The sequence below is a fragment of the Euprymna scolopes genome, chromosome 19, assembly GCF_053919585.1.
Source record: "Euprymna scolopes isolate OS-2025 chromosome 19, ASM5391958v1, whole genome shotgun sequence".
Lineage (NCBI taxonomy): Eukaryota > Metazoa > Mollusca > Cephalopoda > Sepiida > Sepiolidae > Euprymna > Euprymna scolopes.
The window spans coordinates 72,822,706-72,848,023 of NC_136500.1; the positions used below are offsets into that span (position 1 = coordinate 72,822,706).

At 29.5% G+C, this 25,318-nt stretch overlaps 1 protein-coding gene across 16 annotated transcripts in view; it reads left to right on the forward strand.

The window, feature by feature from the left end:
* LOC145303663 (protein still life, isoforms C/SIF type 2-like) overlaps window positions 1–16,759 on the forward strand; it is a 1,026,311-nt gene extending 1,009,552 nt beyond the window's left edge. For all 16 annotated transcript variants that reach the window (XM_080145246.1, XM_080145250.1, XM_080145247.1 and 13 more), the window contains 4 exons: window positions 1,035–1,159; window positions 4,833–5,006; window positions 9,050–9,246; window positions 14,283–16,759. In XM_080145246.1, the coding sequence (XP_080001372.1) occupies window positions 1,035–1,159; window positions 4,833–5,006; window positions 9,050–9,246; window positions 14,283–15,024 (1,238 nt within the window). In that variant the 3' untranslated portion in view covers window positions 15,025–16,759. The remainder of the gene's footprint in view (window positions 1–1,034; window positions 1,160–4,832; window positions 5,007–9,049; window positions 9,247–14,282) is intronic.
* Window positions 16,760–25,318: the final 8,559 nt, after the last annotated feature.

Here is a 25,318-nt window from a genome sequence, read left to right on the forward strand (position 1 = left end):
ATAACGAATGGTCTATGATCACGTGAGCGAAGTTAGGTCGTTTATTTTTATATTTATTATTCTCGAGTGGCCTTTGGGCCTTGATAAGTGGTGACATTTTCGTTAACAATGAAAACGACTGCGATAAAGCAGTTTGAAATTCATAACTCAGTTGGTTACTGTTTAATTTGTAACAGTTGGTCATTTTCTTACAAGTTTACATTTTCTTATAAGTGGCTTGAGCCTTGCTTGGGTCCACGAATACTTTTACAGCATTCAACAGCAAAAGAGACACCCACCTTAAAACTTGTCCTTGTGTCATACTTGCTGCTATGCGTCAGTAAGTAGACATTAAACGCAAGATGGTATAAACACTAGCCAAGAATATTAGTTCGATTCCCTACTCTATGGTTATTATTAAATTCTATTCTTGCCAGCTAATTCCATCAATTTTCTCTCCAGACACCAATTTCAAAGATAATGCCGCGGTGAATGGTTTTAATTGGTGTGTAGTGCAACGCAGCCAGCCTTAAAACAGTATGCGAAGTACATCAGCATTTTACAAAGTAATTTGCAAAGTTGAATTTCAACAAATGTAAAAATAGATGAATCATAATTTTGGATAGGCGAAACAATTTTTAGAAGAGAAGACAACAATAGCTATCAAATAAGAAGTGATGCACAAATTGTTTTTGAAGTAGATAAATGACTGGGTGTGCATTTCTTAATAGATCATCTATTAATGTAAAACACAAATTACATACAATTCTGAATTTTTGAAATGAGATGTGAATGCTTGTGTTATGTTGATTAATCGGACTATTATTCGCACCTTGGGTGTTATTAGCACAACGTTTAGGTCGCTGCAACATGCGACCTTCTTCGGGTGTTGAAAACATGCTTCTTTTTCTCTGCTAAGGAAAAGAGATGTAATGCAGAGTTTTAGTAAAGAAAAATAAGCATGTTTTCAACACCGGAAGAAGCTTCTCCGCCAACTAAAGGGGGCGTGGTCTTATGAGAGTAAAAAAAAAAAAATCCTTTTGATCATTTTACAGAGGCCCTTCGTGGAATGGAAGCTGTAGCAGAACACATCAACGAAATGCAAAAGATCTATGAGGAATACGGTTACTCATTTGACGAGTTGTCTCGGATGTACAAAGAGCACCATCCCCACAATAAAGTAAGTACACCAAAAAAAAAATAAAAATAAAATAAATAAAATTACACCAGACATAATAATCAAGTGGTGTAACAAATTCAACAATAATCAATTTGCCTTTTTTTGCTAGAAAAGTGTTGCATCTGTTTTGATAGTACACTACATTTTTTTTTATTCTCGGTCAGTTAAGGAGAAATCCTTCTAGATCGAGGCAATTTTAATCTTTTACATTTATAAGATTCAATCATTTCCTGACATAAGATATTTTGTATATTTGATCCGAATGCTTATATAGTATTGGGCACAGGAGAAAATCACAGTTCTAAATAAATTAACAAGAAAACTCTGGTTTGTTTTACGGTCCACAGAGGTACTAAAAAGTGGTAAAAAAAAACAAATGCATAACAAATAAATGTTATTCTTCTTCGTATTTGGAAAACTTTTTAGTGATTTTACTCACTCTAAAACGTTTATTCGGTTCAAAAAACATATAGTGTCGAGCATTATGTGAGAACAAGAAAAATGGCTGCGGGTTGACACCTAAATTTTAAAAGTTTTGAAAATGACTTAAAAATAAAAAAAATTATTCAAAATACCAACCCAATATCTGTTACTGTGACACATATTGGGTGAGTTTCTAACAGTATTGTGTTTTATTTTTAAGTCATTTTCAAGAATTCAAATATTTAGGTATCAATTCGCAGTTATTTTTTCGTTCTCACAGCGCTATGTTTTCGAACCGATTAAACGTTTTAAAGTGAGTAAAACCACTAAAAACTTTTCCAGATAGGTAGAAGAGTAACTTATCTTTTGATTACATTTATTTGTTATATATATGTTTCTTGACCAGTTTTTTTTGTACTACCAAAGTCTTATGTAAGACATGAAAAAAAAAAAAAAAAAAAAACTGGAATTTTAGGAAGATCTCCATCATCCTAATAATCATAGGAACAACCGGACTCATGAAAAAGAATTTCAAAAACTACCTGCCGGATATACCTGGTGAACCAAGTGCAAGGGAAATACAAACAATCAGACAGTTGGAATCTTAAAAAGATCTTTTGGTTGGAGTCTCTGAAATAGTGGCGAATGTCTGGCATTCGGTAGGATGCCCCCCATTCCCACTAAAAATAAAAATAGAAAATTGAAGAAAAGAATGTGGTGCATTATAAAAAATAAATTTAAGTACCTCATTAAACAAATAAATACATTTCAATATCACAACACGTATTATTTACATTCAAACAATACTCCTCAACATTAGCCCAAACACAGTGATTATCTATTAAGCAACCGCAAAAAATTTTAACAAGATTTTTCAAAATTTTTTAATCTTTTTTTTTTTCCTTTTAAAAATTTTGCATTTAATCGATAGCAATCCAAAGATTTTTTTTTTTTTTTTTTTTTTTTTTTTTTAGCGAAAATAAAAAAATATTAACTTGATCGAAGATACAATTTTTGGAAAGGTATTTTCAAGAGAATAAGATTCATGTGCTCATAATTCAAAATGTGTACATTTTTAGCAGCTGCCAATAAGTCAAGTAACGCTACCTTACCCCCTCCGATCCTCTCTCTTGAAAAACAGATTTTCTTGACTGTTTTTTTTTTTTTACCTTTCTATTTAACTAGCAAGGCTACTCGTCATTGCTCAGAGACATAAAAAATAAATAAAAAAAGGGTTAAAATGTGTGTGCAGCATCTTTATAATAAAAGCTTCAATCTTTCTTTCTTCATCCCATATTTTCCCACATCTCTCACCATCACCTTTCCATCACCTTCGCTCAACCCGTTCCTCTCTATTGAGGATTCTATTACTACTAATACTAATAGTAATAACAATAGTAATAATAATAATACTAATACTAATAATAATTATAACCTTTACTAGCGGGACCTGTGGAAATTCCGTAGTGGACACTTTCATATGTAATATATTGGTGTTGGTATTCTGTGAATGTTCAGCGTGAATGGAGACGCCCTGATATTATTGTAGCTATTTTGTTTAAACTGCAAAAGTATTTATCTAAGCTAGCATGGACGCCCGGCATATCCAGGTCATAAAGTACGCTTACATATGATATTTTACTTCTTGTAGATTTTGTATATATTATTATAGAGTTAATGTTCTATCGATTTTTATATATTATAAAGTTGCGATTTCAAAAATAAAAAAATATATATATATCAATATGACGGGTGCATCAGCTTGAATCGAAACCGAAACCAAAACTTGTGAATATATATATATATATATATATATATATATATATAAAATAATCTTGTCGTCCATGCCATCTCAGATGCACTCCCACCGCAGATTTGCACATCTTGAAGCAGATGTGACATACAAATTGAGCAATTTCCATCGAGTTGACTTCCTCTGAAGGTTGAAGGGAAGATTATTAGTATTATAATTATGAGCACATAGATCTTATTCTCTTAAAAATACCTTTCCAAAAATTGTATCTATGATCAAGTTAATATTTTTTTATTTTCGCTAAAAAAAAAAAAAATAAATAAATAAATAAAAATTAAAAAAAAACAAACTTTGGATTGCTATCGATCAAAAGCAAAATTTGTTAAAGAAGAAAAAAAGATTAAAAGAAAGCAGGTCCACAGCAACCTGAAGCGAGAGCTTTGCAAAGGTTTAATTGATGGTCTTAACCATGACACACAGAGCTGGAAATGCGACACTTGTGACCGAGTGCTGGTTACCTCAACCACCTTAAGTCGCACAAAACTCCTGTTCAGGTCAACTTTGCACCTATTAGTCCAAACAAAACGATCCGTTTAACATGCAGCAAAGTTTGTGAGTCTACTGGTGGTTTGAGGAGACATGTGATTGTTCATAGGAATACCTTCAACCTTCAGAGGAAGTCAACTCGATGGAAATTGCTCAATTTGTATGTCACATCTGCTTCAAGATGTGCAAATCTGCAGCACGAGTGCAGTCATCTGAGATGGCATGGACGACAAGATTAGGAGAACTCAATGTGACGGCGACCATCTGGAAAGATGCAGTAATCATCATCATCATATATATATATATATATATATATATATATATATATATATATATATATATGAGTTCCTTTAGTTGAAACTGAAACCAAAACTTACGAAGAATTCTTGATAAAATTATTTACAAAAAAAAAAAAAAAAGATTACTGGAGTGCCATCAGCTACAATCGAAACCAAAACCAAAACTTATGAAGAATTCTTGGTAAAATTATTTATTACAAGAAATGGAAGTCCATAACAAACGACAATCACTCAGATAGAAGCGTAACACACAAAATAAATAACACACATGCTATCCTATTGATATATAGATGATAATACTATTAATATTACTACTACTAATATTAATACTACTAAAAATAATAATGTAAGTCATTCACCTCTCCTTTATATAATAGATAATATTAGAAATGATTATAAAACTGACCTCCCCCTCGCTGACTCTCAAAAAAGAAATATTTTCTGTTTTTTTTTTAAATTTTAGACATCAATCAAGAATATACCAACTTTGTGGGTATTAATTTTGTAATTATTTTTATTTTTAGCTAGACACGCACACACAAAATTACTTTTTATTCTGTTTAATAATTTCTTTTTTTTTTAGATATATACCTTAACTGAAAATTTAAAACAAAAGAGTATTTTTTGATATTCTTCTGTGATTGTCTTTCAGCCGGTTGACCTAAGCGTGGGAGAATTACAAATGTATGGAACAGTTCAATGGTGCAATGCTATAGATTTCCTTGGAAAGATCAAGAAAGGGACAGACCTGGAGAATGTTGTGTTCGTCTTTAAGACTGGAATTGTCTTTCTGTGCCGTGAGAGGGTGAAGAGAAAATTCAAAAAGGTAAGCATAGCTTTGTCTTCTACTTCGAAAATGGGGAGAAACTAATTTTAGACTAACAAATCACAAAAAAAGTTGTTTTTGTGGTAGAAAATTTTAAATACGTAATAAGTTAAATATGTAATGTCTGAAAAGAGCTGTGGTTTATGTTGTTAAGAAAATCGAGTTATTTCCTCTTGGGTAATTGCATGGTTGGGACGATTCCAGTATTATTTCCCAGAGTCCGATACAATTACCGATTCTCTGCTAAATTCCAGAGTCCAATACAATTACCGATTCTTTCTAAATTCCCAATTCCAATACAATTACTGATTCTCTTCTAAATTTCGGATTCTGATACAATTACTAATTCAGATTAAAAAATCGTCTTAAAAAATAGAATCTTATTGGGGGGGGGGGATATCATTTTTAATTTGTCAAACTTAAGTTTTTCACCTTATGTAGTGTATCCATGAATTTGGTAAACTTATGAGATTTTCTTCTTTATTTTTCACTTGTGCCATTTTTTGACTATAATATTTGTCCACTATGTGCCATTTTTTACTATTTGTCCACTATGTGCCATTTTTTACTATTTGTCCTCTATGTGCCATTTTTTACTATTAATTTTAAACAAACAGCATTTTTTTGAAGTAAAAAACAATTAGGCTAAAATTTTTCCAATTCACGATTCCATTTAATCATCTGAACACTGTTCAAGATTATTCAGAATTGTGCAGTTGTCAAAAAGAAAAAAAAAGATACTGTTATAGTGTAATGCTTATCTACCCTATTCTGGGAGTAGATAGACTCTTCCAGAGATTATGAATAGAATTATGATAAAGTGTCATAGCAGTCATAGCCGCAGTATCAGATGCAAACTTTCTGTAACATACTACTCTGTACTTAGTTATTATCGGCCCTTTGTGTTGCCTTACTTATTATTGACCTTTTAGGGTCAAAACAATAAGAGAAATCCAAGAAGCACTTGTGAAGACAAACACTCGACTCAAAGCAGTTTTTGTATAGCATACTATACACTCTGGTAAATATACCACAATTTTATCTTAGTTATCATTTAAGGTCATAACAAATATAAACTAATCAACTACTGAACTTAAGGATGAAAGATAAAAAAGTACTTTTAACGGTGGATTTTCCATAGGTCTCATTAGTTCCTTATATTATAGATTATTGCATTATTAGAGTACCTGTTTCATATAAAAAATTAAATCTTTTGATCAATTAGGTAAGTATTTAAAAAGAAAAAAAAGTTACCCTTTTATATTACATTTCAATTTATTTACATTCAAACAATATTCATCAAAATTAACAGAAGCACAATGATCATTTATTAAAAAACCACAAAAAATTTGCATTACAATTTTTTTTCATTTTTAGTTTTAAAGGTTGAAATAATTCCGAGATATATATGCAATTTTGAAATACTCTCAGATTACAGCTTGTATAATACTGTAAAATTAAAGTCCATATAAATATTAGTATCAGACAATCCCAATCAAATAATGAAGGTCAGTATAGGACATGGAGCAATATTATAAATGAAAATTTAAAATTAAATTCAGTAAATAAAAAAAAAATTACGACAAATTTATTTTTCAACAAGGAATTTAAAATTTAAAATTTTTGCATTCCTTGTTGAAAAATATGTTTGTCATAAATCTTATTTATTTATTTACTGAATTTAATTCCAAATCTTCATATATATATATATATATATATATATATATGTATATGATTACTTAATTTAATCACATAAATTGATATACGAAAGTATAAATTTATGCATAAACTTTAAGTATTTACTTCAATGCTCAATACGTAGGTAGAGCTAGGTAGTAAGTTATAAAATATATATGGCAATTAAGCTACACAGAATATTCCGGGTTTCATCCACGCTAGGATAAGCCTGATGGATCCTAGCGTGGATGAAACACATAATATTCTGTGTAGCTTAATTACCATATATATTTTATAACTTACTATATATGTCGATTTTTGTTGATTTTTGTTTTTAACAATAATTATTAGCGTCTCCAACCTTGGAGATCTAAGAATATATTTTCCCTTAGAAGATCACCCATATTTTTGGGCATAAACAAATGTTATTTATTTAGTTTACTTACAAAACAGTAATCTGCAAACACATGTTTCACAGTACTACTGCTCGTTGACTGTTCTATGATTTAAACCTCAGACCATATGTACTAAGATCAAGTACGTTAACTGTAATGTCACGTGATCCTAGATGACTTTATGTGTTATTTTTATTGCTTTTAAGCTTACATTGATTTTTGTAATGATAATATAATAAATAAATAATGTTATATATATATATGTGCGTGTGTGTGTGTGTCTTATTTGTAGTATTCCGAATTTTACTGGGTTTATATAATTCAGTAATCGTTCATACACCAATAAATTTTAAGCCAAAAAGAGATGACAAACTGTAAGCTACAAAATTATCATATTTCATAATTGAGCATTCATATATTGTTTTAACAAAAACCAAGACTTCAAAGAATGGGTTGATAGCAACAAATAGTGTATTTAATCGTTAGTTACAATAAATATATATGTTCTATTTTTTTTATTACCGTTTTATCTGTTTGGTTACATATGTTTCGGATGTTGGACCGTGTTTACGATCTAACAGCCTCGTCAGACCTTACAGAACCATTTCTGTAAGGTCTGACGAGGCTGTTAAATCGTAAACACGGTCCAACATCCGAAACATATATAATCAAACAGATAAAACGGAAATAAAAAAATAAAACACATATTTGCTCTGCAATAGTATTGAGCACTCTCTTCAGGTTTTTACTAATTACCATTTTTACCATATATATATATATATATATATATATATATATATATATATATATATATATATATATATGAAATTATAGACAAGATAAAATAATTATAGGTATATATGAATTTGATTGTCAGTTTAATAAAACAAAACATCAACGGAAAGAAGGGTTATAAATGCTTTATACCTAGGCATATCGAAGCATAATGCTTCTCATCAGTATTTATTTATCTTGTCTATAATTTAATTTCATGTTATGCTCCACGCCTGTATCTTGAGCTTTTTATATCTTGATAAGTCTCTACATAAAGAATCTATTCATATTCTTTAAACCCATTTGGTATATATATATATATATATATATATATATATATATATATATATTGATACACTGGTTCTCATTATACTACCAAAGTTAAGTGACACTAAACCAGATGGGTGACCATTTTGGAATACCAAGTGCTGTATATGGGTAGACAGATTCCATTGTATCCATAGTTGAAACTTTGACGGAACTCTGGAATCGGAATGAAGCTTTTTTTTTTTTTTTTTTTTTTTTTTTTTGCAGGGGAGTCACCACTTATCAAGGCCCAAATGTCACTAGATGATAAGGGTTAATCAGTATACGATGGTCATCGGGACAACAGCGTAGTAATCGTAAATAGTGGAAATTGGGTACAATTTGATTATTTGAAGGGATGGCTCAATAAGAACTTGTTTACATTAGACTTGAAGATGACCATGTTGTAGTCAGTTGGAAAGCAGGCCAGCAGAACAGAGTTCTAGGAATCAGCATTTAGATTTAGGTACAGATAAAGAGTGGGGGAAATTGTTGATAGAGGCTGTAGCTAGTCGAGTGTTTTTTTTAATTATAGTTTGGCAAGGAGAGGACGATAGATTGGAGCTCAATCGAACACTTGCCATGAAACTAACGATAGAGCAGAGACAGGCTGATAACATCTCTTCTATGGGAAAGAGGCCGCAGAAAATAGAAAAGGGCGTTACCTACCAGATTTTGAAGCTGGTTTTGAACTCTGTCACGGCAGGATAGGTTGTTCTGAGTACAACTAAAGAGTCACTTCCTTAAATTAATTTTAAGGTCATATTTATAGTAGAGAAGACAATATATTGCATCGTGATACTGGTACTCTTCTTAATAATAGTTATGTATTGTACAAAGAACCCAAATTAAATTAAGTTTTCTTTATATTTCTCTAAATTCTCTTTACAGGGCAGCAGCAGTCGGAATGCCCCATTATCAGAAGGCTATGATGCCATCCCCCGTTTCCGCACCCTAATCCCTGTACATGAGGTGCAAGTTGTCAGCGGCTCACGGGCAGATTGTGAGAGGCACTATTGGTGGCAGCTAATCCACTCCAAGTCTGAGGTTGAAGGCCGGCCAGAGAGGCTGTACCAATTTTGCAACTGGTAAGTGATCATTTTCACAAAAAGATATTTCTGACATCTGTTCTCTCCATCTATTTCTGACATTAATATATATATATATATATATATATATATATATATATATATATATATATATATATATATCTCAGACCGCTTCACAGCAGCATTAAAGAACACATTGCATTCTCTGTAAGGAATACTTAAACAAATGTAAGAACTTAAAGTAAACATCAAAGTCATAGAAAGAAATGTTGGTAACCTTAGAATAAAAGAGGCAATATTTAATACTTATAGCTAGACTCAACCCATACACCAATAACAAATTAGAACACAATACTGAAAAGTTGTTTTAATACATTTACACAACAGTAAATTAAACCATTATATTATACTAATGCATATAGTATAAAGTAATCTATAAAATATTTTTTTAAATTGCATCAAGTATAATATCAAATCTAGATGAATAAAAGAAAATTTATTATCGAGAATTAAAACATTCATAATAGTCATTATGCCTACAAATTAATTAAGCATATTAGAAGTTAAAATTATGTAATCAGCTCAAGGTTTAAATGTTATAATTATACTATAAACAGAAGCCACAAAAAATACAACAAAAAATAAATATAAAAATAAAACAACTACATTGAGAAAGAAAATTAATTTGAGATTGATATCTAGCCATTAAAATGTTATTTGAAAACAGCACAAATGTAATTTTGGCAGCTGTTGAGGAAGGAGTTATATCTTCTCTTTCACAAAAGAAAATGTATATTTTAAATATAAAAAATATACGATATAAAAAAGGAATAAATATATAATGTAAGTAACATACAGTAGAACCCGGGATAGGTTTTTTTCAGGTTACGATGTGGAATATAATGTTTTTCTGGTCCCTGGTTACGTTATTTGTCCCGCCTTACGGTGTTATTTATAATGTTTTTGATTATATACATGTGTATTATATACTGTACTGTATTTTGTTACTAATTTTTAATATGTACTGTATAAAATTTTGCTTAGGCCCCACCATATGGTGAGTTCACCTTACGATCCCAACCCCAGAACGGATTAATGCTGTATCTTGGGGTTCTACTGTACTTTGATTATTGATGAAAAGTGCTTCTGTGAGCATGCAAGTGTATAGATATTCGAATATTCCAGCAAAATTTTTTTTTTTTTTTTAATACATAGCAAACATTGAATTAGTAAAGAAACTAAGAACATAATTTTCCTCTCCCAAATTGATCATTAAAATATGTTATAGTATGTCTTTCTTTTGGTCTCCGTCTTACTGGATTTCCAGACAAGAATTTATCTTGTCTGGTGGAGTATCCAGCCTCGTGCTGTTATTTAAGGTAATATCACTTGGAGAAGGTGCACTATTCCTTGTAAAAGCCAGTGTGGATTAGTCATACCAAGATCTTATTTGAGCCACGAATACTATGTGATTTTTAATATTTAGTCAGGCTTTACTTGTATCCTCATGCCAGCTTGTCATGACTAGGGCTGTGACAACAGAATATTTTTTTCATTCTTTTGACTCTTGAGTATATATCCGACACAGTTAGACACACTTAATTAACTGAGAACCACTACCGTCTATATAAAAACATATAAGATATTAACGGATGTATACTCAAGTGTCAAAACAATGAAAAGAATATGCTGTTGTCACAGCCCTAGTCATGAGAAACCCCTGTACAGAAAGACCTTAGACACTCGAGGATAGTGTCTGGTAGGTATTTAAGTTCTCTCCAATAAGCATTGATACATGGTGTAACCAGATCAGACTGCTTGAAGAGACTGGATTTTTGATCTAAAATGTATCAAACATCAATATTACTTTTTTTTTCCTTTCCCTTTGCGAAAATTGTGTTCTACAAAGTTAAAAACAAAAACGATAATTTTTCTCTACAAAAAAGCAAACTAAAAAAAAACATGAATAAATACTTGAAGATATAAAGAACTTGAAGCATGAAAACGTTTTTTTTTTTTTTTTTTTTAATAATTGGATTTTAACCTGAAAAAGCGTTAATATGCTGTAAAACAAAATCAAATCAAACCAAGAATTAGACAAAATTAAAGTTTTCACGACATCATAATTTATAGATCAGACTATTGGACACTAAATGCAACTTGATCTAAGAAACTTGATGAATTATGCAGCAAAATGCTGCATCATCTATGACATATCATAGCAAGGCCATGTAACAAACAAAATGTTGCATACCTGCAGTTGTTCAACACCAACTTTTGATATTGACTGAGCATGCATCTCAACACAATAAACCTTCTGGAAAGGTGCTTTTGCGATCTTTAGAGATCAAGTGATAAGCTAGGTGGCCTGATATTACAATTCAGATTCTGTTGAAGAAGATTACTGGCCTATTGGGATTGGAGTTTCTGAACACAATGAATGAGCAAGCATCATAGCGGACAAACTTAGCAAATGTTTTGCCATTGATTGATGGAGGATTCAAGAAGGTGAATATCTTGTCAATCATCTGATGAAGAACAGGTTACTAAATTTGTTTTCTGTTGAAATTTTCAACATAGGCAGACTCTACTAATTAAGCATATATTACCATGGCTGTGAGGTATCAAACCCAATATAATCGGTCTTTGCTATGCTTTGCAAAAAACAATCATCATACAGAGGGGATTCTAAAAATAAGACACTTTAGGTGATTAACAATAAACTAAACGCTTCTGAAAGAGAAGATAAAGCCTGGGAAGGTGGTCCTCTTAGGACTGAATAGAATCATACCCTAACCCGACAGCAACAAAATCGATGTTGAGGATATATTTCCAGTTCATGGCATCCACTTTATTTGTTGGGAATTTATCATCATTATTCAGTTCTAAAAGTAAAGATTTTTATTATTTTGAAAGGAGATAAATTTTGCAATGTATTTATTGCTTTAAAAAAGAAATGTAACTGACGGATAAAATCTGTTTTATATAAAATTAATTCCTCTTTTTGTAATCATTGCTCATATTGGACCCAAACTACCATTTCTTTTCGTGTAATATAAGATTAGCATAAATAAAACGACTCCCATGGAATCACTAATCTTTTCTGCAATCATATTTGATACAAAGAAACTTCAGTCTATGAATGACTTGTCCACCAAGTTTCACTCATGAATGTCCAACAGTTTTTCTTTTTGAATTTTCAACATAGATAGACCCAGCTATGTACTCTCTCTCTCTCTCTCTGTTGATTCAACCACTTTCTTATAGTTTTTAATCTCTCTGTAAGCATTTAAAGAAAGAGTGACTCTTTTTCAGCTTATTTATACAGTGCGTTCATACACAGTGTAAACACATATGCAAATTAGATCATAAAATAGTAAAGTCTCTTTACTTCTATATTATTCAATAAGAAGTAAAGAGTATTCTTCTTCTTGCATAACTAAAAATTATATATATATCAAAGATTTTTATTATTCTAAGCAAGACAAAGAATACTTTAGTATATTAATCTCCTTAACCTATAGGGTTTCGATGTCTACCATCTCATCAGAGGAGAGAAAATATTAGCAAATATTTATAAAGGTATGTACCCTATTTGATAAAGTCAGTGAAACATGGAAAGTCAAAGTCAAAATAATTAATTAATCAGAAGTCCTATAGCAAGAGGATTTGAAGAAAAAGGATATGAAAATTGTAGATCCAGATTGTGTGGATCATTATTAATTAATTATGTTGACTTTGATTTTCCATGACTCACTGACTTTAGCAAATAGGGTACATACCTTTATAAATATTTGCTAATATTTTCTCTCCTCTGATGAGATGGTGACATCGAAACTCTATAGGTTAAGGCGATCAATTTTCTAAAGTATTCTTTGTCTTGCTTAGAATAATAAAAACCTTTGATATGAAGCTCAACCACTTCATTTCAATAAGGGTTTTTTGAAATTCATTGAATCAAAATTTAATTTATTTGCTCTATCTTGCATATCGAGCAATTCTTATTTAGATGAGATAACTTATAAAATATTACCGCTAGTAATATTTTGTAAATCTTATAATCACAGGTTTCCATACGAACTGATTGTTAAATAAAAAAAAAAAATTCTGAAGTATATATATATATTAGTGATTGGGCAATTCCAATAGTTTTCTTCTTTTAAATTTCTAATTCTGATGCAATTACTGATTCTCATTCTTTTTAAATCATTAAATGTTTTGCTACGAAATTGTTGTTTCTTTTTTATTAGGAGGCAAGGAGGTGTAATATCGTAAATACCTGTGTAATATGTACATATATTTGCGATAACGTAAAATACACTTGTGGGTAGTAGAAATCTACAGCTTTTAGTTTTACTATTCATTCAAATTATATAAATATATATTATTTTATTGTTAGTATCAGTAATAGAAAATTAAGTTTTAAACAAAGGTAAAAACAAAACGGGTTTGTATTACTGTACACATAGATTCGAAAAAGTTGTCAAAAAACAAATATATGACAAATTCAAATGGCGGCCGACTCTCTCTCGGAGAGGGTAAGTTTGGGAAAAGGTATTATAAATAATAAACTAGACAAAATACTGTTAGAAATTCGCTCAATATATGTTACTGTGACATAAGTTGACATATATTCGGTTGTTTTTTAATAGTATTTCGTCTAGTTTATTATTTATAACATCTTTTCCCAAACTTACCGTGTTAAAGAGACAGTCGGCCGCCATTTTGAATTTTCCAATACATCGGTAAACACTGCATGTTTTCGAGCTGAATAAACATGTTACACTGAATAAAAACACAAAAAATATATCCAGTTAGAAAAGTAACTTATCTTGCATTTGATAAAATTTATTTGTCATATATTTGTTTTTTGACAACTTTTTCGAATCTATGTGTACAGTAATTCAAACCCAACAAAACAATCAAAAGACTCGCTTTTTGCATTGGAAAATAGGCAAACACTTATCTGACAACAGATGTCTACCTAAAAAAAAAAACCTTAAGGAGAAATATATTTTTTATTAAATTATCTGATTGTAAAAAAAACTAATTTTGTTTATTTTTCTCTTTTCCAGCACATCTGAGGCTAAAACAGATTTCATGAAGGTTATCAGACAGACTATAAGAGACAGTGTTCGGAAAATGGCTTTGCCATCCGCACGGCAAACAGCCAAGACCAAATACATTCCATTTGGTGGTAAGCGCCTGGAGTGTTTGGGTTCAAACCCACGCACCCTGAGTAAGAAACGTGGTGGAGTCAAGGCCCCGGAGACAGAGAGGCATTCTCTGGACTTTGAGGAAAATTTTAACAACAGCGAGTATGACAGTATGTTCAGGACAAGGAGCAAAACAGTTGGAAACCTGAACGAAGTCGCACAGGGGGAAGAGGGTAAGGATGAGCCCGTGGCTGACCAGGTACCCGCCCGGCCAGCTTCGTCGATTGCCAACCCCTATAGTACGGCACCTCATGGGATGTCAAACAAGCATCTGCGAGCTGCCGGGCAGGAGCAGTCGGCCTCACGGCCAACGTCCCCTAGACCCACAGGCGGTGGATCGCCTGTTTGGAAACCACGCCAGGAGCCGGGTGGTAGCAGTGACGGACGAGGCTACATGAACACAAGTAAACCAGGAACGCCGACACAGGTGCTGCCATCACATGCAGTAGCCGGCGCGCTCAGCAGCTCCGAGGCTTCGACACCGACCACTTCATCTGCATACGGGGATTACTCTGATGTTGTCTACCGGGCAGACACACCAAGTCGGGTGATCACTCACCAGCCCTCCCATTGCATCGCGTACAAGGACACTGAGTGCTGAGACAGAAGAAAACAACAAAAAAAAGAGTGAAGAAATTTTAATTTCAGAGAACCTCTTTTTTTTTTGGATACTACAAAGCAACACCTGGAAAACAAAGGGCAGATAAGAAGGGATAACCTGCCTGCCTCCATGATGATCATGATGATCATGATATCAAACATTGTGTTGGCCGTTTTTCATTGTTGTATACTTCTGGGTCATGTTTTCAGTGTACTCCACGGCAGATAGACATTGGGTATTGCTGGATAATATATTCTCTCTCTCTCAATCTCTCTTTCTCTCTCTCTCGATTGGTCAATCTCTCAACCAATCAAATCGGTTGGTAAATCTTAACCAATCAAATCAATTGCAGAAGATTGATGAGACATGATGAAAAGATATTTATTTTTGGAATGAATGTCAAGTTGAAAGAAATTGCCTCAGCTACCAACTGCAATAATGAATACTATTTAATAAACAGCAATGAAATATTAATATTAATAATATTGACAAGAATTCAACAGTAATGATGAACTGATAACTCACCAAAAAAAAAAAAAAGAAAAAACTTTTATAATATTAAATAATTTATCATGATGACTTAAGCCAAAAAACTAATAATAAATATCACTTATGGTAATTCCTGTTTAGTAACCAGTAAATTATTTAACTATGATTATTTAAATAAATATTCTTTTTTTTTTCTTTAAATATTAAAACAATATTAAATGTTTGTTTCTTTTTTTTTTTTCCTTAAAAGTCACCTGCAAAAAAACAAACAAAAAATAACACCACAGACAAAAATGTCACAATCAAGCACTCCAAAAAATTAATCCCTCCGATAAGAAAAATAAATTTTACAAACGTAAATGAAATATATATATATATATATATATATATATATATATATACACTGAAACCTCTTACATGCTATAATAATTAAACAAATTCAAAACTATGTTGTATAAATTATAACAAACTTAATTATTCATCAACTGATCATTAAATAGCTTATCAAAATAAGGGAATTTGATGTATCAAAATATACTCTTAAATAGGTTTGCAATAATATAATCAAATATTTACTCTTATAGTTAACATTAATTATAGAGCAAATAAAAGATGCTAAAAAAAAAAAAAAATGAATGTCATTTCATCAGCAGTTTTAGAAGTTATTATTGAAGGAAGTTATCAAAAATGATTATCCGATTGATATTTTTGCTTGTATTTGCAGTGCTGATAGGTCAGTTGCATTGAATGTTCTTGCCTTTTGATACGTCAGTTGTATTGAATGAACAAAAGTACGAGACACTTTTACTGGAGGTTAGGGTTTAAATTTTGCGGCCCTCATATCCAGTTGACTTTTACATCATTCCTTGATACAGTCTGAGCAACGGCAAACAATATTATAACTTTGATAATATCACTCTTATACACTAAACAAGTAGAAATATATTATTTTTTGACCATTCTAAATACTTTATGTTAGAAAAAGTTTTATACAATACTCTGATTAAAACTTTCTTTTTTTCTCTCTTTTCTGTCAAGGAAATAAATGTAAAAGTTCAGTTAGATATTTGAATTGAACACAACCAATAAACCATATATAAATAAATTATGAAAAATTATATAATCATAAAAACACTTTTTTAATTCTTTATTTTATTCATGATTATTTTTAAAAAATATATTTTCAATATAAGGCAACTAACTTCTGTCAAAATTTCAAAAATAAATAATAATTATTTTTAATTTACTGATGTGCGTTTTCCCCTTTGTAATCATTATTCAATTTATAGCATCAAACATATTTCATTTCTGTTGTCAATGCTAAGAAAAAAACTACTTTTTTTTTTTTGCATTAATTTGTCCTTACGAGACTGTTGTGGTTCAGTATCTCTTGCAGTTGGCTTATAGCTTCTAACACCATTTCCAAATAATGGGATACTTTAATGATGGATGTATAAAAAAGACTGCAGTGATAAGTATAAAACTTGGGACATTTTTAAACAGCTTTAACAAAAATAATGTCAACATGGTATAAAAGGAGAGTGACAACAAGGGAGGTTATCACTAGAAGATCACAGGAGACAAGTGTAAGAAAATAATTGAGGATAGTATTTAGAATACAAACTATCTTATTAAAAAAAGGCATGACGACGAAATCTATTAAGTCAATTGATATTTTGTTGAATACAAAAGATGAAATATGAGTATTTTATTAGATTAAAGAACAAACATTCAGATTCATTGAAGAAAATTTATGTTAAATTTGACTTAGAAAGTCTTTGTGTATATATGTGTGTGTACGACAAAACACATGTCAGTGGATAATTATATTTTAACAATACATATGTCGTATTCCCAACTTGTAATTAGGTAAAAATTCACTTTTGTATAAATGATTGAATTCATTAAAAAAAGGATCACAAAACAAAACAAATAACATCTCTCTCATATATATATATATATATATATATATATATATATATTATTCAATATAAACACTATGTATATAATAAATCTCTGAAACAGTCTTTCATGGTAAACAACTTAAATTCTTGGAAGCAAGAGAGTAATTGACTTACAAGCAAAGAAGTTTTCCAACAAAAAACTTGGGACTAAAAATTTTTTTCTCATAGTTTTAAGGATACAAAAAAATGTCCAAGAAATATATATATTTATATATGTGGCTATTCATTTTACATGGTTAGAAATAAAAATACTATTTTAAACTTAAGTGTGACAGATCCACTGACACAACCTCCAAATGGATGCAACTAAAATACAATTTTAAAACTTTTAAGCATAACAAACCTATGAAAGATATATTTTGAATTTAAGTATGGCAGACAAAAGCAGAAATGCTTGGATACAACTAAAAAAAAAAAAAAAGAAAAAAAAAGGAAGCTAATATTATTTTTTATTTTACTCACACCATAAACTAGACCACATATGATCCATTGGGTCAATATTTCTTATATATATTATTATTTTAAAAAACCTTTTGGAATTTCCAAATATTTATAAAATTCTTGTGATGTCAAAATAAACTCTTTCTCTCTCTCTCTCTCTCTTTTTAAGGGTTTACGTCATTCTATTGCTCTCATCACTTCTCTTTTACCATTGCCTTTGATTTACTTGGTCTGCACTTCCTCCTACCATCTAAAACGTTCATGTACAGACGAGAAGTGTGCATAGTGCCAAGCAACATAACAACAAATGTGTTTTAATCGGATATACGTTACTTGAATTACGAGCAAATAAAACTCGATACCATAATGACCTTTTCACTACTTGCAAATATCATCACAATTTAAATGACCTCACTGACATTCCATTTCACACAAGAAAAAACAAATAAGTATAATAATTTTACTCGTGTTTATATATGCCATTATATTATTGTTTATGTAAAACAATGAAAAAAAAAATCCCCCCCCCCATTAAAATTAGTATTTCTGAAAACACTTTTCCTGGAAACTGCTGGTCTAATCTAGCGGTAATTTTTTTATGAACTTTTGTTATGATAACTTACAGTATTATGGTATCAATTTGATGCACAGATATGAATTAATACATATTAGTATTTAATGCAAAAATGAGCCCAAATTTAACTGTATTCAACCATCAATATGAGACAAAGTACTCATTTTAAATCAACAGGCCATAACTTTTACCCATTTTTAACAAATAAAACAAATCTAGTTTACTTCCTAAATAGATTACCAATTTAGCTATTTATTGATAACTTCCTTCAAACCAAACAGAAAAACATCTCTTAGAAAGGAATCAGATCACATCTTTAGATAAAACAGTTACATCTCTATAATTATCATGCATTTTTGTGACAATTTGAAGAAAAAAAATCTGCATAACTTAAAGACAATCTTTCTGGTTGATTTGGTTAAATATGATCCAAAAATGTAAATCCATTGTTGCGAAAAAATGTTTTTGTTTATTTATTTCAATGTGTATTTAAATGTTAAAATAAAAGTCGTTACAAATATAATTAAATTACAAGCACACATAAGAAAATTTATTGGATGACATTGTATGAAAATTACATGAACTCTACAAGAGACCATTTTTACCTGTGACAAACGATTTCACAAGAATGCTAAATATATACACATATATGTTTATGTATATATATGATTGTGTTGGTTTGTATGCACACATATATACAAAACAAATACAAGATTACTTCATATACTCTGTCTGAAACGCCAATAAGTATAAATAAAAAGTGTTCGTTAAAATCTTTGTTTCTATGATTTAAAAAATTGGTTTGAATATTCTACCAGAATTAAGAAAAGAGGGAAACTAGCAAAATTGAATTTAAAAAAAAAAACCCCAAAAACTTAAGTTTCTTTTTGTTGTTTTATTATGATTTTCTAAAAAAAAGAAAAAAACAAAGAACAAAACAAAATACAAAAAAAAAAATCTTTTTTTTTTTTACATTTACCTTTTGCAAGAGCTTTCAAATGGAACTTGTTTTTATTATTTTATTAAGCCTGTCGTTAGCACCGTTTTTTTTTTTACCGTCCCACATGTTGTCCTTTCACTTTGAAATTAAAAATCAACAACAACAAAGAAAACAAAACAGTCTCTTTAATTACAAAACAGTGTAGGTAATTCACTAGTTTATGATCTCTTTTGAAATAATAAAAAAACTAATAGTTTGATTAGGTGACAAGGGAGATAACCACTTTCCACTACATTCATACATTTTTGTCAAATAAAGGGGAAAGTAGAGTTATCTCTCTTGGTTTGATATGTTTTCATACTTATCTCCCTTGTTATTTTATCAAAACTATTCCGGAATCCATATTTAAATTCAAATGTGCCAGCCAAATTGCTACAACTAACTTATTAAATTTTAATTTTCTTTTTCTAAAACATAATTGTAAGCAAGAATAAATTGTTTAAGAGTAATAAAGAAACAGATATCGCTGTAAATAATTAATAAATAATCATTGTTCATTTAAATCATTAAATCCTAAATTAGAATTAAAATTGCTCAATCTCTTTTGTTAAAAAATAAATAAAGGTATTTTTTTTACTTTCTTTTCCCCTCAGCACTCACCTTTAAAATGAAAACTTCTATAGGTTTTCGGGTATGCTGAAAACGAATATTACATTTTAATTTTGTGCTGACAAGTAGTTCTCTGGATATTAAGACCTTTATAATCCAATGTAATCTATTATTGTTTTTACTGGTGGTCATGTTTTTTCCTGACTGAAAAGTACTAATACGCATGTGTGTTACAAAACACCCTCTCCTCCCCATGTTAAGAATGGCGAATGCCGCTGACATTAAGTAGTACGTTTGGAAAAAAAAAATTCTTGATATCCAGAAAACTTTTTGCCTGTGCAAAATTCAAATGTGGTATTCGTTTTCAGTATAACCAAAAACCTATAAAGTCATCATTTTAATGTGAGTGTTAAGGTGGACAGAAAGTAAAAATTTACCTTTAGAACACCTTCCCCCTCCCTATGTTAAGAATGGCATTCTAAATAATTTACCTAAATAAATAATGATTTGATCATATGAACATAAAAATTACTTTTTAATTTAAGAAAAAAAAAAAAAAAAGAGCACAAAATTTTTGCATTGCTTTCAAAAACCAATAAGGGGAAGCAGTTGGGTATACCTCTGGTAAATGATTGGATTTCTTTATGGTCTTCTTATTAATTAGAAAATGAAGTCCCATATAGGCATTCGAGAAGATGATTCAAAAGTTATTTTAATATTTCAAAATTTATTTTACAGAGATAAAAGGTTTTAGATAAACAAAGTTAATTGGAACATACAAAGAATAAAAATTATGTAGGGGGAGATATGGAAATATTTTTTAAAATATTTCCAATGAAAAGAACTAACTTATTTTCTAGTGACATTTATTTATTGTTTTCTGTGCATTTGAAAAATTGAATTTAGTACAAAAACTAGAAAATAAACCTGTCCGCATAAGAACAGATTAAGGCATGATCTCACAGTTTTTTTGCACGAGTTAAAAATGGAATTGTTTGTATGCAGACAAATTCTGATTATTGTCCCTGTGTGTTGTTAAAAACCGCAAACATTTTTAAATCTTAAAACAACAATTCTTGAAAACTTTTTTCGTAGTAAATTACCATTTTCTGCATGCTTTATTTTTTTGCGCCTTTTCTCACTAGACAATTGTTTTGCATGATAATTAACATTTATAGATAATACTTTTTCAGCTAAAACTATTTTGTGTTTGTAAAGTTGAATGATTAATAGACCAAGGAAATTTTTTACTGATTTAGGTTTTGTAAGAAAATTTTTTTTTCAAAGCACTGAATCAAAACAGAATAAAAATAATCATATAAAAGGGTTTAACTAAGAACAACAATTTACTTTCTAGCAAATAAAAAAAAAAAATCAAAGCTGAATTAAGAACAAAAAAAAATGTTTAATAATAATATCAGATTGAATTTAACAAACAAAATTAGAAAATGTTAATAAAATTAATGCTGTGTGCCTTAGGAAAAGCTTTGTATAAGTAAGGCTTTATTTAGTTTGACATGTGATAAATCTTATTTTCTTCAGAGTGCAGAGTTAATATATTTATCTAATTATCTTATGCTGCCAAATAAATTAAATACTTATATTAAAATGAATTATATTTTTAAATAATGGATAAAAGATAAACATTAAACAACTAAAAGTTGTGTTTTTATACAAGTAAAAAGAAACGATGTGATAAAATTAAAAGGAGTGTTTCTTTTAACTAAAACATTTTAGTTAAAAAGACAATCGAAAAGAAAAATAATTATAATTTAGTACAATCTAATAGACAATATGATTATCTATCAACAAGAAAATTTGCTGTGGTGTATATAATTAATTTATTATTCCAATGTTATAAATCAGAAAAATAAGATTTTTTTTCCAGGTTCAGTAAATCTAATAGTTTGGTTCAGAAATATTATGAAACTTATTAAAAACAAATAAAATATCTAAGTTATATTAAAAAAAAAAAAAAAAAATTTTAAGGAGGGGGTTCAGTTCATCATAGTAAATAAAAAGCAGTTATAAAACCTGCTACGCTATTGTCTTCCATTATTCTCTGCTGCAGATAAGGGGAGATAATTACAATGAGACCGTGTTATTTATTTATTTATTTATTTAAAAAAGAATTTTTCTTTTGAAGTATCTGACAGCAGAGAGTTTAAAGATGTTTAATTCTAATAAATATAATTTTTTTTCAACTAAATAAACATGAATCTGATTTGGTAAGGAATTTTTCTGAACAATTTGATTTTTTTTTATTTTCATTTTGTTTGTATTTGTAGATCTTGAATTGGATTTACATGTGACTTTATTGCTTCAAATAATTTAGTTTTAAATGATCTCAAAAATATCTAAATACCAAAATCACATTCTACTTCGTTAAATCTTATTCACAAAAAATTTATTTAAAAAAAAAAAAAAAAAAAAATTCTATAAGAAAGCACTTCAAACAAATGTGTATTGGCACATGGTGTAGTAAATGTTGACTATTGTATATTAATAGTACAAGATAGTTTGTTTTTAATTGAGATTTTTGATTACACAAAATCATTTGTTTTTATTTTTTTACATATAAAACAATATTTTAAAGCAGATTGATTTTACCAATCAGATTCCAAATTTTTTTATGAGAAGGAAAGAGAGAGAGATAAAAAAAAAGTGAAAAAAAAAAACAGCTTCCTTTCTTACCGGCTGTTTTATATGTTTTTTGTTAGGTAGACAAATATAGATGCATATATACATACATGTACACTTTTTTTTTACATAGACTCTTAAATGAATCTACGTATGTATACATGAACGTGCATGTGTATTATGCATGGATATAAATATGTAAATTCAGAGTGATTCCCAAATGCAAAGAAAAAATTATTTTAAAAAGGAAGAAAGCATACAAGTAAAAAATTAAAAACAAACATCAACAAAAAACAATTTTGACTTTGTTGTATTACATAATATTTCCTTAAAAAATTTTTTTTATCGACAATGAGATTTTACATATGCGTCATGAAGCAAACAGAACTATATGGGCATGATGTGAAAAATCGAATCGCTATTTTATTTTAATATTAAAACACAGACATTCTTTCAGGTTTTAATTTCATTTTTTTTTTCCGCAAACACACACATGCACAAAACAAAGCAAAAAAAAAAAACACAAAACAAAATTTAAAAAAAAAAACTGCATTCACTTTTTGTCACTTTCTTCCAAGCAACTTTACAAGAATTGTCTACAAATGGGACACAAGTCAAAATTTTTTTTTTTTTTGTAAGATTTAAAAAAAAGAAAAAAATGTGTCGTCTTTCCTGCCTGCCCTCGACTATAGTTAAATTCTTTTACACAAAAGAATGAAAGGAAATCTACATGAAAAGTTTTCTTGCTTTTGTCTCACACAGTGGTGGGCTTAGTTTGAAGAGATACGAACGTCCAAACATGTATCCACTGTGACTGTGCATATAACATTATATATATATATATATATATATATATATATATATATATATATATATATATAAAGTTGGTTATTCATGAGGAGCGCAAATTAGTTCAGAGCTGTTGTCTATTATGTGAAAATCTAACAAACCAGATGATTATTATTAAAGTATGATAAAAACACGAAGACAACATCTATTGATGCATCAGTGATCCGCAGAGAAAGGGGAATTTAAGATTGCGATTTCTTTTCTTTTTTGAGAGATACAAGGAAGATTATTAAGTTGGTATTCACCAACTTATGCATGTATAATTATATATATATATATATATATATACACTAAATACGTATACACACTAATAAAGAAAAGCTTCTAAAGGCTCATGCTAATATCGTCAGGTTTCTTCTAAATTACGATCAAATCAGTTAGCTGCATATGAATATGTGAGAAATTGGCCTGATCTAAAAGCTGGTGGTATTCGAGAGACTATTATAATAAAGAGATGTCACCTAATTTGGATGGATACACAAAAAAAGCTGCAGGATATATTATTAAGGTTTCCAAGGTAACAAATGACTGTCGATGATATATTAAGACAAAGATGACATGTTGAAAATATCAGAAAGAGGCTGATTTTTCGTACAGAGGACAAACAATTGATACATGCACGAATATTTTTATGATGGAGCTGTTTGGGGGGGGAAAAAACCTTATGTGATGTTCAAATGTATACTGAAAATTAAACTGATTGTGCTGAACGCCAAATGTGTGATATTTAAGAATTAACTTTTTGATCCAGTGATGTACTGATGTACTTTCGGATTCACTAAAGCAAAAAAAATTGCTAAACTCAAATTCTACATTTGTTTTAATGTATCAATTACTAGCTGTACCTACCAGGATTTAACTAGGAGTAAAAGAAGAAGAAGAAAAAAAACAAAAAAACTGACAGACTTGTTTATGGAGAAAGAAAAATTAATTTTAGTGACTTTGATTTTGAAATCAATTTATTTTGGGAAAAAGGAAATCTTTTAAAAGTTTGTTTTAGAACTGTATTTTAATTTATTAATGGCGAACAAATAATGTATGTTTATTGTGGAAACCTTCCTTCCTTTAAATGTTTAAAAATACATGTTTTTAGATATTTATTCTTGCCAAATTCAAGAGAAATAATTCATTATATGATTAATTCCTTTTAATGTTTAAAAATTTTCGATAGTTTTCTTAACTGAAATAAGTATTTTCAGGAAAAAAACTGGCATGAAATAAAATATATTCATGACAACAATATAGTAGAAAGGAAAAAATATGAAAAAATAAGTCAGTCTGGATTAAGTATTAATATGTCAGGTTACTATTTGGTCTGACTTTAAAAAATCCAGTAATATAACTTTATATATTAGATATAGATGAGAATATATAGCATTGGATAAAATTATACTTTAAATACAATTATGCAGACAAAAAAAAAAACAATAAGTTTCTTGCCTGTGACAAGAAACATCATGAAAAAGGCTTTTTTTTTTCCTATGGATGGACAGCATCAACAAAGAAGTCAAAGATTTTCTTTTTGCAACTGATTGTTCATCTAAAATGTCAAAAAGCAAATCCGATCTTGATATTAAACAAACCTTGTGTCACATTCTATGTACATGGGGATGGGGAGGGGGTTAAATACAAAAAAGGTTTCTTCCTTATAAGATTATCAAGTAATATAAAGTTTCGTTAATTTAAGAGGGGTGAAAAAAAAAATGAAGTGTGTCCACAATTTTGTTAGAGAAATCAAAATGACTGGATTAAACAAAAACAAACAAACAAAAAACAAATCGAAATTTA